Source organism: Lissotriton helveticus, chromosome 5_1 (assembly GCF_964261635.1).
Source record: "Lissotriton helveticus chromosome 5_1, aLisHel1.1, whole genome shotgun sequence".
Lineage (NCBI taxonomy): Eukaryota > Metazoa > Chordata > Amphibia > Caudata > Salamandridae > Lissotriton > Lissotriton helveticus.
In genome coordinates, this window is record NC_136065.1 from 1,239,029,223 (window position 1) to 1,239,045,663 (window position 16,441).

At 39.5% G+C, this 16,441-nt stretch overlaps 1 protein-coding gene across 1 annotated transcript in view; it reads left to right on the plus strand.

Annotated features, from left to right (window-relative positions):
• The window catches only part of LOC144755247 (scavenger receptor cysteine-rich domain-containing protein DMBT1-like), a 1,092,132-nt gene that overhangs the window by 762,181 nt on the left and 313,510 nt on the right, over window positions 1-16,441 (plus strand). Inside the window, exons 27-28 of the mRNA XM_078643990.1 lie at window positions 5,703-6,032; window positions 8,055-8,108. Coding sequence (XP_078500116.1) covers window positions 5,703-6,032; window positions 8,055-8,108 — 384 coding nt within the window. The remainder of the gene's footprint in view (window positions 1-5,702; window positions 6,033-8,054; window positions 8,109-16,441) is intronic.

The following is a 16,441-nucleotide window of genomic DNA, read 5'->3' on the forward strand; positions in this document are numbered from 1 at the left end:
GACCAAGTGCCTCTCCCCCGCTCCGCCGAGTAAGCCTCCCGCTCAAGTAGCGGCAAATCCGGAAGTCCCCCGCTAGGCTCCCTGGGAGCTGTAGTCTCTAGCCGCTGTCCGCCTGGTGGAGCAATGCGGCGCGGCGAGACTGCAGCGGTAGGGACCCAGGAGCCGGTGTCAGGTAGCGTGGAGCGTTGTGCGCGTTGTCCAGCGCCTCTGTGGACCAAGTGCCTCTCCCCCGCTCCGCCGAGTAAGCCTCCCGCTCAAGTAGCGGCAAATCCGGAAGTCCCCCGCTAGGCTCCCTGGGAGCTGTAGTCTCTAGCCGCTGTCCGCCTGGTGGAGCAATGCGGCGCGGCGAGACTGCAGCGGTAGGGACCCAGGAGCCGGTGTCAGGTAGCGTGGAGCGTGGTGCGCGTTGTCCAGCGCCTCTGTGGACCAAGTGCCTCTCCCCCGCTCCGCCGAGTAAGCCTCCCGCTCAAGTAGCGGCAAATCCGGAAGTCCCCCGCTAGGCTCCCTGGGAGCTGTAGTCTCTAGCCGCTGTCCGCCTGGTGGAGCAATGCGGCGCGGCGAGACTGCAGCGGTAGGGACCCAGGAGCCGGTGTCAGGTAGCGTGGAGCGTTGTGCGCGTTGTCCAGCGCCTCTGTGGACCAAGTGCCTCTCCCCCCATGGGGAGCCATGCTACGAATCGACAGCGTGCAGAGAGTGGGTCTGGTCAAGACATCTAAAATGGTTGCCGTGCACGACAAAAGTGTGGCATTTCAAAAAAGGCAAGATGGCGCAGACAATGTTTTTCAACACTTCCTCATTTCCTTCGAATCGAACGTTAACAGACGTTGGGGCATATTACCAAAGTTAAGCGATATTTATCGCTAACGATGCTTACCAACCAATTTTTTACCACTAAGCATCGTCAGAAATTATCGAAGATAAACCTTACTATTATCAAGGTTTATCGCAAATGCGATAATAAACGGCCGCAATGCATGAATATCGCTAAAAACTCAGCGATATTCATGCATTACCGAGCTAATACTCTTAGCCATGTTATCCACCTCCCATTGGATAACATGGCTAAGAACTGCTCGTGGCAGGTGTTACTTTTTGGAGATATTCGCGCTTGGTAATAGGAGATAGATATCTTGCATGTTGTAATGCAAGTTATTGTGGTATATGGAACTCATACCATAATCTCTCAGGAAAGCAGAAACTGATCCTTTTGGGACCGCCTAAAAAGGCCTAGGGGGTGAGGAGTACTCTACTTTGCCCCCTTTTCACGTTCCGAACTATTTTATTTTACTCTCTTCTGTAATTACACAAAATACCAGCGATAAGATGCATCGGAGACACACACTGAGAGAAAGGAGGCCGGAGATGAAGAAGACATGTCAAATACACATTGGAGATAATATAGTGGCAGAAGGGAAGTAAATATGAGTAAACTTACCATGTAACATAAAAATGTTGCACTCTATACTATAAGTCTCATTTTATACTACAATCACTTCGCTACAACCTCATAAATTAAAAATAAAAATAAATAATGTCTCAAACAATTTTTGATTTCTAAATATAAATTTATTCTTCAGAATTTTCTAAATTTGAAACAACTAGTAACATGTCCTCATCAGTAATTTCCTCTTCAATCATCTCATCTGGAATCTCCTCATTAAAAGTCTGCAATGATGATTCTTGTAACTCTATGGTCTCCAAACACTCGATAAATTCGCCATCAAGAGATTGATCAAAAAAATCATTCAAGTCATCTCCTCCTTCTGACAATATTTCATTATTGGTGCTGTCCATTTCAATCAATGTAGTGGAATCATTCAAGTCATCTCCTCGTGACAATATTTCATTATTGGTGCTCTCAATTTCAATCAATGTAGTGGAATCATTCAAGTCATCTCCTCCTTGTGACAATATTTCATTATTGGTGCTGTCCATTTCAATCAATCTAATGGAATCATACAAGCCATCTCCTCCTTGTGACAATATTTCATTATTGGTGCTCTCAATTTCAATCAATGTAGTGGAATCATTCAAGTCATCTCCTTGTGACAATATTTCATTCTTGGTGCTGTCCATTTCAATCAATCTAATGGAATCATACAAGTCATGTCCTCCTTGTGACAATATTTCATTATTGGTGCTCTCAATTTCAATCAATGTAGTGGACAATTCAAAAGAAATTGCCACGGTCTCTTCATTGTGAGCCATTTTATTTTGAAATTGCTTGCTGTAAATTGCAGAAAAAAATAATCACTTTCATTTATCGTTTTTAGTAATACATAATATAAAACTAACTTCATCAAGTATTTAGTATAACAGAAGGACTGCAAATAAATAACAGAAAACATTTTTCAAATTATCTTCAAGTGTACAACATAGTTCCCCTTACAAATTAACAACTCACCTTTTTAAAAGTAGCAGAAGTGTTAGTACTGTGTAAATCAAACACCAGAAATTCACCACCAAAAATTCCTCACAAATGTACCTCAGACAGTAGTATCACAAAATGGCTGTGGTTTCCTCTCATTTGACATATATACATAACCAATTAACTTTCATCACACACAAATACAAAACCAAAGTAACATTTTAATTGGTTCTAAATTTCAACACTTTCAAATGTGTTTTCCCCATGCAATTTTCCATAGGACATTTACATACGTCTACAGCCTGAATGGCTGAACGGAATTACACCAAACTTGGCAAAATGGTACATCAAACCTAAGAGGTCAGGAAGGATCTACTATGCCCCCTTATGGTCATTTCCCCCTTCGCTTTGGCCTCCTCTTGTCTCTCAATCCTACCGAGGGACAAGATGGCGGCCGCTACGGACTGTTTGGAATGTTGACAGACGCCGGAGAACCAATCAGCTTCGCAAAGCTCCGTAACGCGAAAAGTACGCGAAGCGGAGCGCTGTTACAGATATATATCTTTTTTTCAACGTTAATTTCTCAAAATCCACTGGAGCACATATATTGAGACCTAGCAAAGGCACATCGGGCTACCAGTCCCTAATATTTTGCCAAGTTTCGTGCAAATCCATTCAGCCGTTCGATTATTATTATTTTGTTTTTTTTTTGCCCCGCGGGGCCCTTTTAAAACCTCCACATCAAACCTAGGGGGTCAGCGAGGATCTACTATGCCCCCTTATAGTTATTTCCCCCTTTGTTTTGACCTCCTCTTGTCTCTCGATCCTACCGAGAGACAAGATGGCGGCCGCTACGGACTGTTTGGAATGTTGACAGACGCCGGAGAACCAATCAGCTTCGCTTCACAAAGCTCCGTTGCGCAAAAAGTCCGCGAACCAGAGCGCTAACCGGTCCGCTGTTACAGATATATATCTTTTTTTAAACGTTAATTTCTCAAAATCCACTGGAGCACATATATTGAGACCTACAAAAGGCACATCGGGCTACCAGTCCCTACAATTTTGCCAAGTTTCGTGCAAATCCATTCAGCCGTTCGGGCTAAAAGTGAGGCCAACCGCCCTATGGAAAATCAATGTTAAAAACACGTTTTGGGACCCCCCTTTTTTCTCGGCCCCCACTGGACGAACCCCCCCCAAATTTTCAAGGGCTGCTCAGAAACAAAATGTGCCATTTTCCTGAAAATTTCAGCCGATTCCGTCCACAAACGCCAAAGTTATTAGACATAGAATTTTCAAAAAACCCATAGAGAAAAAATCCTAACTATATATACCTACTGGCGACCGCCAGTAGGTAATATATATATATATATATACATATATATATGATGACGTTCAGTAGAGAAAGTTTTACTTTTAATTCTTATTGTCCTCGTTTTATCGTTATTTTCATAAACTAACAGTTGTTTAGCTTAAAGTACATTTTGTTCCCATTCAAAAATTTAAAGAGTCTGAATAGCATAATACCATTGGGAAAGTGGAAATGGTTAGTTCTTCCAAAACATAAATATAAAAAAACATTTTTTTAGAGCCACATGTCCTGGTTCAAACTTAAAAGTGTTCTATGTTTTTTCCTGTTTTTGTTTATTTAAATGCTTTGCTCTTAAACGTCCTGCATATCTTAGTTCTTCAATATGCTTTCAGTACAGAAACCACAGTAATAAAATATTGCAAACAAAATTACAGGATCTGACCATAGCCTGTACCTAGGTGCTACAACCTTTGTGCAACTGCCATTGTGCATCGCAGAATATAAATAGCAGTTACACTTGGGGCCTATTTGCTGAAATGTAAAGAGTAGTAAATCTGCACTTACCTGTACGCACTTACCTTCTCAATATTGTGGCCCTCTACATTTTGACTGCAACAGTTTGGTAGCAAAATGTTTCTGTAGAAGTGTTTTCAACATGCCACGCACATCCGTGGGAGTATTCATTGATAATTAGGCATCCCAGTTTTGTAGCCTTGCGATCCCTGCTTTTACACTACCATAAAGTAGTGTTTCTGTAAACTTTACAGGCAGGTTTAGTGAAGCAGCCCAACAGAGTACGATAGTCCAGTCTCCTCACAGATAGAGGGGCTGGCAACTAGCAGTGTCATTCATTTCCTTATATTAGGTGGAGTTGCAGGGAGGAAGAAACTGATTGGGCAGCGCTTGCGGGTGCAGCATTTTTTACCCTTGTTTCTTTAGAAGAACACGTGAACTCATGAACGACTTAAGCAGCATCTCACAGACCTTCCAACTGACTCAATTCTGCCATGCAAACAATGGTTTCTTTGGTACTCAGAAGAGGGAGTTTGATACTTCTTAGGCTAGTGTTCTGCAATAGGACTTTTGTCTGAGATTCTCAAAGGGCTGTTGGGGTTTTTTGGCAGAGAGACAGAAATTGCTTCTGCTCATAAACAGTACAAGCCAGACCCTGATTCCATCTGAGAAACAATACGCAACAGCCTCTGGACATCAGAGGTATACCAAATTGAAGACCAAAATTGTGTGTCAGATCCTGCCCATAAATGTAAAGAAAGGAATAGAAGGAACTGAGGCTTATCTAGTACATTCTTTTACGTCCCACCTCAGAAGGACAGTGCAGATAACGTACACTTGGAGAAGTAGGATGGACCTGCAGTAGGGCCTACTCTGGAGAGACCACTGGCTAAGAGAAGGGTATGGAGTGGCAATGCTGGATTAGTCATTGGGAACGTTGATAGCTTGCTAATTAATGAAACTTCAAGAGCAATAATAAATAAATAAATGAGAAGAGTTATTGACCAGGAATGAAACAAATGCACAGTACAGTAAGTCACATTTGGCCCCTGAGTCTGCATTTAACTACTGACAGTGTGCTCAGTTAGAAAGTAAGGAGTGAATCTTCTTCAGAACATTTTTTCATGATGTTTTTAAACACACACCTGCACTAGGACATTGTAGTGCTTTAAAACAAAAGGAGAATATGTTCGGCAACGGAGACTAGGTTACTGCCTCATAAGTATAGGAGGTTGTGGTGAGGCAGGTTGTTAACCTGGGTCTCAATATTGTACATTTGCTACCTCTATTCACTAGAACACATTTCCGAACACTATGTGAAAGCCCGTAATAATAATGGAGCAAGGGAGACTCCTGCTTTCTGAGAAATGAGAAAAAGCCCTAATCCCTCGTAGTCTTGGGTCCAGGATAATGGCTAAAGTATGACTTAACTATCGTTGTTCTAATTTGTTCCGAAGTTTTACATACTTGTATCTACATGATAAGAGGTTTATGTCATTGTTGTCCCTCTAGCTCCTCGTGATACTGAAAGTGTGGCCTTACGCCTGGTTAATGGAGGACAGAACTGTGCTGGCCGCATAGAAGTTTATTATGGAGGCGCCTGGGGGACGGTGTGTGATGATTTCTGGAGTACAGCAAATTCAAAAGTTGTGTGCAGCCAGCTGGACTGTGGAACTGTCCTGGCGTCTCCCGGAGGGGCCTTTTTTGGTCAAGGAACTGGAAGCATTCTTCTAGATGATGTGCTCTGTAGAGGACAAGAAGCTCACCTGTGGGACTGTCCCAACAAAGGATGGAACATACATAACTGTCTCCATATCAATGACGCTGGGGTCATCTGTTCAGGTATTCTGTAATGTATTTACTATGAAGAATAAAATAAATCACCTTTTTTATATCTTTAAATAAAGAAGAAGAGTGGTTTAGGGTGGACTTTAGGTGAATGCATTTTTGGTTGTTTGATGCATTGTTGAAATGTAAAGTGCATTATAATTTATTCAATATGAATTGGATGGGTTGTAAGTCCATGTTGAGCAATTTAGAGCATATGTCTGGTTTGTTCTACACTATCATATATATATTACCAAATAAAACTACAGCCCAAATCCTAGAAGAGTAACTCTATGAAAATGTTTTGTGGTTGTGACAGTGGTAAAGCGAAACCTTGATTCACATATAAGCTTTCACTGCCTAATGCTTAAACAAGAAGCAACTTTTGTGTTGAAATATTGTGGCAAAGAAAACAAACGAACTAGTGTTTCTCACACTGTGGCAATGGAAGCTAAAAGAATAGGGTTTATTCTGGAGAAGGTGGAATGATTATCTCCTACAGTAAGGGAGAAATTCTGTGGTGAGACTGCTAAGACACAGCAGGAAGGAAATATTCTGTCTAAAAGTGGGGGAAAGGAAGAACATTACTTTTATTTTTGACCCTGTATAAATACCCAAATCACAATTAGGGTAGAGGGGGGTGAGGTATTTACCACATAATGGCAAATGACAAATAACCAGGGATGAGGTATATGTATGGTGCTTTAAAGTAGGCAAATTAGGAATAATATTCAGAATTTCACGCTAATTGTGGCAACTTAAATTGTACATTTATTGGTATTTCCCAGGAATTTTCCAACAAAACGTTGGGGTTTAACTGTGTAAATTTAACTTGGGAAAAACTGTAGTCATGTGGTAATACCATGAAACACAGATTTCTGATATTTGCTGTGACGGGAGTATTAGGGGTCCATTAGGATGACAAAGTCCGCCCGCCATCCTGTCGTAGTAGGGGACCGCCCGCCCTAAGGGCGGGGGTCCCGTGGGCAGCATTATGATGCGCCCGCCACAGTGGCGGGCGCATCCTGCATTCATTCCATTGTGGCGGGTCCATTCACAGCATGGCAGGCACTGCACGGTGCCTGCCATGCTGTGCATGGAACTGCTGGGGGGTACCATAGGTACCCCCCATGTGCACCCCCCACTCCCCCCCCGAGTCCTTGGGGGCCCGCAACGGGCCCCCACAAGCAATTACCGCATGCCTTTCTCTGATAGACACCGCCACCATATGGTCCCATTACCGCCCCGGCCGCAGTGCGACCGGGGCGGAAAAGCGGCAGACGGTGTTTTAGTCCGCCGCGGTCCCCCCGCCATCCTAATATGGCAGGGGGGAATTAGAATGCGGATGTCGGGCGGATTGCCCCCGCCAGGCTGTCGGTGGCCACCGCCAGCCTGGCGGGGGCAATCCACCCGACATCCTAATGGGCCCCTTAGAATAAAGTGATGCACAAGTGATCGGGCCTGAGAGGAGTGAGACAGATCCTCATAACTGGCCTCCTCCAACTATTACTGATGCTTATACATATACCTCAAGAGATTGGAAGGAAACATATCTCAACTTTATTAAAAATCTAATTTCATTGATTTCCATAGTGCATTAGGTTTGTATATGAATTTCTTAATATTTTTTCTGTATATGGAAGATGTCTTTAATTATTGTATTTCTCCTTGTCTCTTAATTTGTTTTACTAACTGGCTGTCCTACTTTGGATGGCAAGATCCAACTTAATAAAACAATTCTGTCCACTAGAGACACAATGCAGAAAAATACGAAATAGAAAATACAGAGAAAGATTGCCTCATACATTGATGGTGCACCAAATTCACGCCCACACAAATGTTTGGAATCTAGGTTAACAATTTAAACATAAATTTCACTCTCTGATGTTGAAAGGAGTCCCCTATACATGGCTGTAGAGTTTGAAGATGTCTCACTGAATGAAGAATGTGAAAGGGTACAGTAAGCAAACAATTTTTGAAAATGTGCTATATTTTCTTCATTAGGTAAACAAGCATTATGTTGTGTTTCTATTGCAGGGGCAAATACATTAACTACAACAACAAAACCAACATCCACTACTACACAAGCAGGTAATGGCAGCCTGATGTGAAATCGATTGTATCTTTTGATGGAAGAGGTGTGGCGCCGCGGCTATGGGGACTGACTGCGGAATCTGGGGATCACGATTCGATCCCTGGCACCAGCAGCAGATTAGCCCAGCACCATGTGACTCTGGGCAATAGCTTGCTTAATCTTCCCGACGGCCCCCAGCGCCTAGAGACCCTTACGGGTGATTGTGCACTTTACAAATGTGGATTATTATTATTAATATTATATCATTATTTTGAAATGTACTTAATGCTATGCTCACCCTTTGCAAATAACACTCTGTATTATGAGATTCTTAAAAGAAAAGACTGTAATATTGAGCAGAGTGACAGACAGACTACTGTTGTGTTTTAGTTAGTTTGTATGTATGTGTAAATATAAATATATAAACTGAAAAAACCATAGGTTTCACACCAGTTATAGTTAGGAATTAGCATTTAAAAAACCTATTAAATTCACTGAAAAAACCATAGGTTTCACACCAGTTATAGTTAGCTGGAAATTTTACTCGCATAAAACCATTGAAATTCCCACGTTATAGTTAGTTGGACTCACTATAACTTGCGCGTGCAATGCACTGCTGATGACGTCACATATTACATCACTCATGACATGGTCAGTGACATCACTCATGACATCACTGATGACACCATCCAGTGAATGTGTGTCTTTCTGAAAAATAAATATGTTTTATATATGTATATGTGAAGGTCGATGGAAGAATAAATGTTTAAATAAGTGTCTAAATGGATGTTTTTTAAAAAAAAAATTGATTGGTTAACTGGCTTATTAAGTGTATCTTAGTGAATACATATATTAGCGAGTAATGTTTAAATATTTAAATATATGTATTAGTGTTTCACTTTGTGTATAAGTGGCTGCATGGGTTGGTGAGTAGCTACATGTGTATGTATATGGGTTATTAGATGTTTTTCTTAGTATCAGTATGAGTGTTTGTATGTTTGGTGGGGGTATTACTTAGCACATAGATGCATGAATGACTGACTCTCTCTTTGTATGTGTTTTGAAGACAGCATATGTGCAGGACTGTATGGGTGGATGAGTGTGTATATGTGTGTGTTAGTGAGTGAATGACTGTCTCACTAATGTCTTTTTCAGTAACTACATATGTTTTAATCTAGTATATGTGAATATTGATGTATATAAGTGAGTATATGTGAGAGTGAGAGATTGTAAGAGTTCCTGTTTAAATAAGTATGTGTTTCTATACGTGATTGTTTAGGAGAGTAAGTATGTGTAAGTTTCCTTTGAAGTAAGGTGGTAGTGTGTGTATAGCTGTATATGCAAATAAATGGATGTTAAATAGTTTATTTGCATGTGTGAGTATGTGTGAGAGTATCTTTTGGATGACTGTCGGTGTGTAACAGGATGTATAGGTGTATCACTACATATGATGAGTGAGTATATGTAAGAGTGACTATATAGAACTGTTGGTGAATGAGTGGATGTGTATATAGATGGTGGAATTATTGAATTGGTTGTTGTAACTGGTATGGGTATCTCCATTTTTTTGAAAATGTTAGTTTCTATTATTGAATATGTGTTTCAAGGGTTACATTACAGTGAAAGGAGGTCTGTCACTCTCACAAGGATGGTGTCATCAGTGATGTCATGAGTGATGTCACTGACCATGTCATGAGTGATGTAATATGTGACGTCATCAGCAGTGCATTGCACGCGCAAGTTATAGTGAGTCCAACTAACTATAACGTGGGAATTTCAATGGTTTTATGCGAGTAAAATTTCCAGCTAACTATAACTGGTGTGAAACCTATGGTTTTTTCAGTGAATTTAATAGGTTTTTTAAATGCTAATTCCTAACTATAACTGGTGTGAAACCTATGGTTTTTTCAGTGAATTTCATAGGTTTTTTAATAGCAAATCTCTATAGGTATAAAAAGTAAACAAGTTTATAACGAATTTTATATTGTATAATTATGTAATTATTTTATTTATTTATTTTTATTTTTTGCCCTGGGGCGCTCCCGTGGCGCGTACCGGTGAACGTACGGGTAAGCGCAATGTTACGGCGCGCCCCGGGGCGCGTACCGGGGAGCGTCCCGTTAGCGCTATTCTCGCGAACGAAAACAACATTGTGACGTTTAGCGTAACCGCGTGAGCGCACCCGGAAGCACGCGAGCGCATACGATTGCGCAACGTCCTGATGCGCTTACGCTACATACCTACATACCCCCGGGCGCGCCCTGGAGCGGGGCGTAAGCGCGTCGGGTCATGTGACCTGAAAATAACACTTTTCATTGGTTCAGGACAGTTTTGTTTTTCCAAATGATGAAATACCCCACCTTTTTTCCTTATTCTGACTTTGTCCTTTGACTGAGGAAGACCTGTTTCAACAATAAAGAGAATTATTTTGTACTTTCAAATGGCTACTGTAGCAGCAACAGCTGGAGCATCTGCACCACCACCACCACCACCAAGAGGACCACCACAACAGTACATTGGTGGTCAAGAAGAGGAGGAGGAGGAAGAGGAAGAGGAGGAGGGGAGAAGATGGCTGTCTGAAGACAATACCCCATACAAGCCAAGGTCACACATTGTATGGGAGTTTTTTTCAATCCCAGAGGGCAAGAAAAAAATCAATGCGGCCAAGGTAACTTGCCTAATCTGTGGCATTAAACTCTCAAGGGGCAACCCAAACAAAAAATATTCTTCTGGTAATAATACCATGATTAGACATATGACCCGCAAGCATCCAAACAACTATTCTCGTGCAGAGCTCAGGGAACTGGCCAGTAACCTCCCCCAGTCTTCAAGGACCACCTCCAAAAGAAAGCAACCCACTCCATCGGGACCAGAAACAACGGAGACGATGCCTTGCATTCAACAAAGATTTGAGGATTTCCGAATAACATGTATTCATTGTGGCAAGCTCATCTCCTATGGTGAAAAGAGCGTAAAGCTCGTCGTCCTTGCTGGTGACAATCACAAATGCCCCAAAAAACCCTAATTTTTTTCGTTTTTTGTTTTTTGCTCCTGTTGAGCCATTTTCAATTCCCTTTTTTTTGTTTCTCCCAATAAAAAATACAAAAAAATATAAAACTGTATTGAAAAGCCAAAAAAAGTACAAAATGTTCAAAAAAACAATAAAAAAATATAAAACAACAAAAAGAAGAAAAAAAACAGTTCTTTTTAGAACTACCTTTAATTTATAAAAATAAACCTATATTTTTAAAGAATGTCTGTCAATTTTTTTTCCTTAGGGTACGCGTACCGGGGCGCGCACCCAAAAAAAAAATTCATGAAGGAGTTAGCATGAGGGAAGAACATAAAGAGAGTAATGTTAAGAGAAAGAGAGCTACAGGGAGAAACACAGAGGGATTGTTTATTACATAGTAAAAAACAGAGAAGGTGTAATAGGGTGAAAGAGAGAAAAGTAAAATGACTAAAGGAGCGAAAGAAAGGAATAGAGAGGAAGAAGACTAAAGTAGAGATAGTGGGAGAATGTGAATGGGTGTTGAAAGAAAAAGAAAGGACAGTAAAAAATGGAGAATGAAGGGTAGTGGCGGAACCGGGATAAATGAAGAACGGTGAAGGAGGGTGAGAAAAGACCAGTTAGTGTAAGTAAAGAGGGGTGAAAGAGGGTGAAAAATTGAATTAGGATAAGACATGGGGACTGACAAAGAGAAAGGACAAAGAGAGTAAAGGAAACAGTGCCTGAATGGGTTTGAGTGAAACAGCAAAGAAAGGTAAGTAATGCAGTGTGTGTGACTTATAGGGAGTCAGTGGGTGTAGGTCGGGGTATGGGTGTGTAAGTTGTGTCTGTGGGTGTGGGTGGAGGTGAGGGTGTGTGAGATATCTGTGAGGGGTGTGTGAGTGTGGGGGGTATGTGTGTGGGATGTATGTGTGTGTATGGAATGTGTGTGTGTGTTTGAAGAGTGCGTGTGTGAAGAGTGTGTGTGTGAAGAGTGTGTGTGGGGGGTGTGTGTGTGTATGAGGTGTGTGTGTGGTGTGTGTGTGGGGTGTATGTCATAGGTGTGTGTATGTGTTGGGAGGGGGATGAGGTGTGTGTGTAGGAGTGAAGTAAATAATTAAGAAAAAGAGAATGAGTGAAGAAGTAAAGGAAGGGAACAGAGGGTAAGTGAAGTAAAGAATGGGAACTGAAAGAAGTTGAATATGAGAGGGGAAATAGGGAAAGGGGAGTAAACATGGAGAATAAGTGAGGGAAGCAGAGTAAAGAAACAGGAGTGAGGTTCGTTGAGAAAATATTAGTGAGGTTAAAGCAAAGGGTGATGACAAACTACATTTTTTTTGTCACACTTACCATATAATTAATGTAAACTTAATTACATGTTTTACTATACTTTGTATCTGTGAAAGAGAGAAGAAAAAATAAGTTATAATTAGTAAAATATGTATTTTAAATTAAAAGATGCAAATGAAGAGGTTAAAAATCATAACAGTGTATTTAGAAATAAAGTGAGAGTGAAGGACACAGAAAGGGAAATAAAGTAAGCTAGAAGGACAAAAAGAGAGAAAAAGAAATAGAAGGAGAGCAAATTACTAAGAGTAAGGAATATAGATTCACTGACAGAGAGGAAGAGAAGAACAGAGAAATGAACTGAAGGTAAGAAAGATACTAAAACAATGTGAGTTAGCAAAACTAAATCAGGAAACAGTAGTAAGTAAAAAGAGAATGACTGAGACAGAAAAGAGTCTAATTAAGGATGCATTTAGAAGAATGAGGAATAGAAGATAACTGAGAGTAAGTGAAGAACAGTCATAGAGTGAAGGGATGAAGGGAGAGAGGATAATATACAACGATTGAGGGAAATGGAGTGAGGAAGTTAGTAGACAGACACACTAAGAGAAAAACTGAGTGAGGTGGAGTACAATGGGTGAGAAAAGGAAATGAGTAAGGGAGCAAAAAAAAGAAAGAGAGGAGAAGACGACTAAAACAGTGGTACTGAGAGAAAATAATTTGGTGATGAAAGTAAAGAGAAGGACATTGAAAGAAAGGAAATGAGGGATAGTAATGGAACCACAGTAAAAGAAATGGGATGAAGAACGATGAGAGAGGAGTAGTGAAGTTGTTGTAAAAGAAATGATAGAAGGTAGATAAACACAAGTGAACATAACAGAAGGAGAGTGAGGCACTGAGGACATAGAGGTAGTGAACGAAAAATAGAGAGAAGAGGTCAAAAGAAAGGAGCAAACAAAGATAAGCGAGGGAGAGTGGGTGATTTATAGTGATAGAGTGCGATAATACTGCTGAGTGAGTAAACAGGAATTACTAAAAGAGCAAAGGAGGAAAATACGGAAAAGGGAAGTAAAGCAGAGAGACTGAAAGCTGAAAAGTTATGCAAGGGAGAGAGGGGATGCAGACAGTTGAAATGAGAATGAGGGGTTGTCAAAGAAGTGGAGTAAAGGAACAGGGGTTACAGAGAGTGAGAGAAAGACATTATAAGTGAGTAAAAAGAGCTGAAAGAGGATGGAAAAAGGAAAGTGAGTGTCAGAGAATGGGAATACAATTTAATTTACACAATCCAAAGTATAGAATAACTTGTACAACATGTTACATAGTTTATTTTTGCTGTTCTCAGAATATATTGAATTTCACTTAAAACAGTGAGTTCAAATTACTCATCATATGACAGCGGGAAAAAAAAACCACAATCTAAAGATTGTGTTTTAAAAAAAACCTTAGATACTGACAAATGACAAATGTACACTAATCTTTGATTGACTTACTTTTCCTTGAGGCCAAATAGTATATCATGGAGGTCCTTTTCTCGTTGCAGAGTACTCTGCTGTTCACTAAAAAATCCATTTCATCGACTTACTAGAAGAAAAGCTCCAAGAACATCTGAAATGTTTTCATTATTTTCATATACTCCTTATTTTCAGTCATGATTCTTTACTCATTCCTGTACCTTTCCTTTTGGCCAAATAGTGTCAGATGTATGAGTATATTTTCAAATTAATTCTAAGAAACTCTGAAATTACCTTTTTTCCAACGTTCTGAAAGAAAGGCTCATACAACATTTTCACAATATTTAAGTATTTGTAAAACCATCTCTGACTCACTCATGTTCATCATTTTGTATAATACTAATATCACTTACTATGAGATCCACTTACAGTACCTATATGACAAGTCAATTTTTTATATTACCTGGATCACTTTTACTCAGAATATATTTTTAAACAGCAAAATAACCTTTATTAACTGCTCCCGTCTTCATAGGCCAATTACCTTTACTTAAATTTTGGTTGTAAAAACACTAGGTATGAATTTTTTAAGCCAAAAGGCAAACGTTGTTTGAAAGTCAAATGAGTGTCGTTACAGTGGGTCCAACCTTTACAACTTTGTAAATAGCATGTGAAATGCCCTGATGTTGTAGAAGGACCGTCATGATAAATAATAGCTACAGTTGCAAAGGTTCTTCCTGATATTGATAACTGAGAAGCCACGAAATTTTTAATAGAAGTTGTCAATTTAGTTCCCTCAGGTCTACATCGTTGGAACATTAAAATGATATACTGACCATAATTTTGTAGAAATAATGTGGACAGCATTGCAGACTTACATTGGGTAAACACCATATTGTGATCCGCTGCTTTAACTAGATTATTAAAAGGCACTGATTTGCAGTCTGGTAAAGTCAAATATATAAATCTTTCAGTGTCTATTCTAGTAGTACTTGATAAAGTACAGTTGTCGCAGTCATGCTGCCATTGATAAGAAAGGCTAAAAATATTTTTTATATCTACACCTTCATCTTCCAATACATCAAACATATACATTAAAAATTCCTGACAATCCTGCTGAATATTCTGTGAAAATTGATTTTGACCAGAACATATGTCTAGAAGATTTCGAATTTCTGAAACACTTTCTATTTTTGCTCTATCACTGCTACATTTCTCAAACACGGAATTCAACAAACAACAGAATCTTTGATCCCGATTTTCAACAATCTGTACTTGTATATTTTGAAGAAAAAAAACAACATTAACCACTACATTAGCATAGCAGTTGACACCAGAACTGTTTTCAAACTGAAATCGAACAACAACTTCAACAGAATCCTTTTTCTTTCTCCTTACAATTACAGTTGCATCTACTTTTTGTCTTTTTGCTACTACCTCACTGCAATTATTCTCATTTCTTCTTTTTCGGCCTACCACACGTTTTTCAAACAGAGGATATTGAGGCAAATGTGGAGCATACTCTCTTCTTAACCTATTGTATTCTTTAACACAATCTAGATCTGCACAAATCTTTGTTTCATCACACTCAATCAAGTACAATCCTAATAAAGTTCTGACTCGTGATAATGCCACATATGCCATACCCTCTTTAAACACAGACCTTCCAATGTTCACCAAAGCGCTATCTACACTTAATCCTTGAGATTTATGAATTGTCACCGTATATGCCAAACAAATAGGAAACTGTTTTCGGCGAACATATAAGTCTTTCACAAGCAAAAATCTAGCTGAACAACGACAAATTTGTTCTATTTCATCAATGCCATCAAATTTAATTTTTAAAATTTCAATTCCATCTCTATTTTTGTAATTCACAAAACCAACAACATGACCCATTGCTCCATTTACCAGACCTCTTTCAACATTTAAATTCCTTCTACAAATGATACGACAATTTAAACACACATTCAGAGTTTTTTCAAAACCAGCAGTTTTAGATATAGTCTTCTCTAATGAATCCAATTTTGATTTCAAATTTCCAGACAAAATAATTGTTGCTCCCATATGTTCAATTTTATCTATAGCTTCCAGTTTCACTATCTCTTCATTTTCTAACTTTAACATTTTGTTGTTGAACATGGAACATTCTTTCAGAGTTGGCATCAAACATATTCCAGATTTCTTCTCGTTAATTTTCTTAAAAATATTCTCTTGAAGAATGTTTTCATTTGGGAACAAATTTGAAATTAATCGTCCATGTAAAGCTTCTTTCCCTTGCTGACTTACTTTTCCGATTCTTACATCTTGTAGAATATTTTTATAATCTTCATCCTTTGCCTGCCGCATATTTTGAAGCAGTTCTGCATATTTGAAGTTTAACCATATATTAATGTTTCCAATGCTTTCTAGGCACTTCCTGGTATCTTCATGCGTGAGCATTTTGAACACAGGTTGTCCTTTCACTGGAGTCAACTGCAGTAGATCTCCAAAAACAATAATATGTTTTCCTCCAAATAAGACAACATAGTCTGTTCTAAGAATTTCTTGCATTCTCAAATGCACAAAAGCAAGCATTATATTTGACACCATGCTTACTTCATCAATGATAAGAAGTTTCATT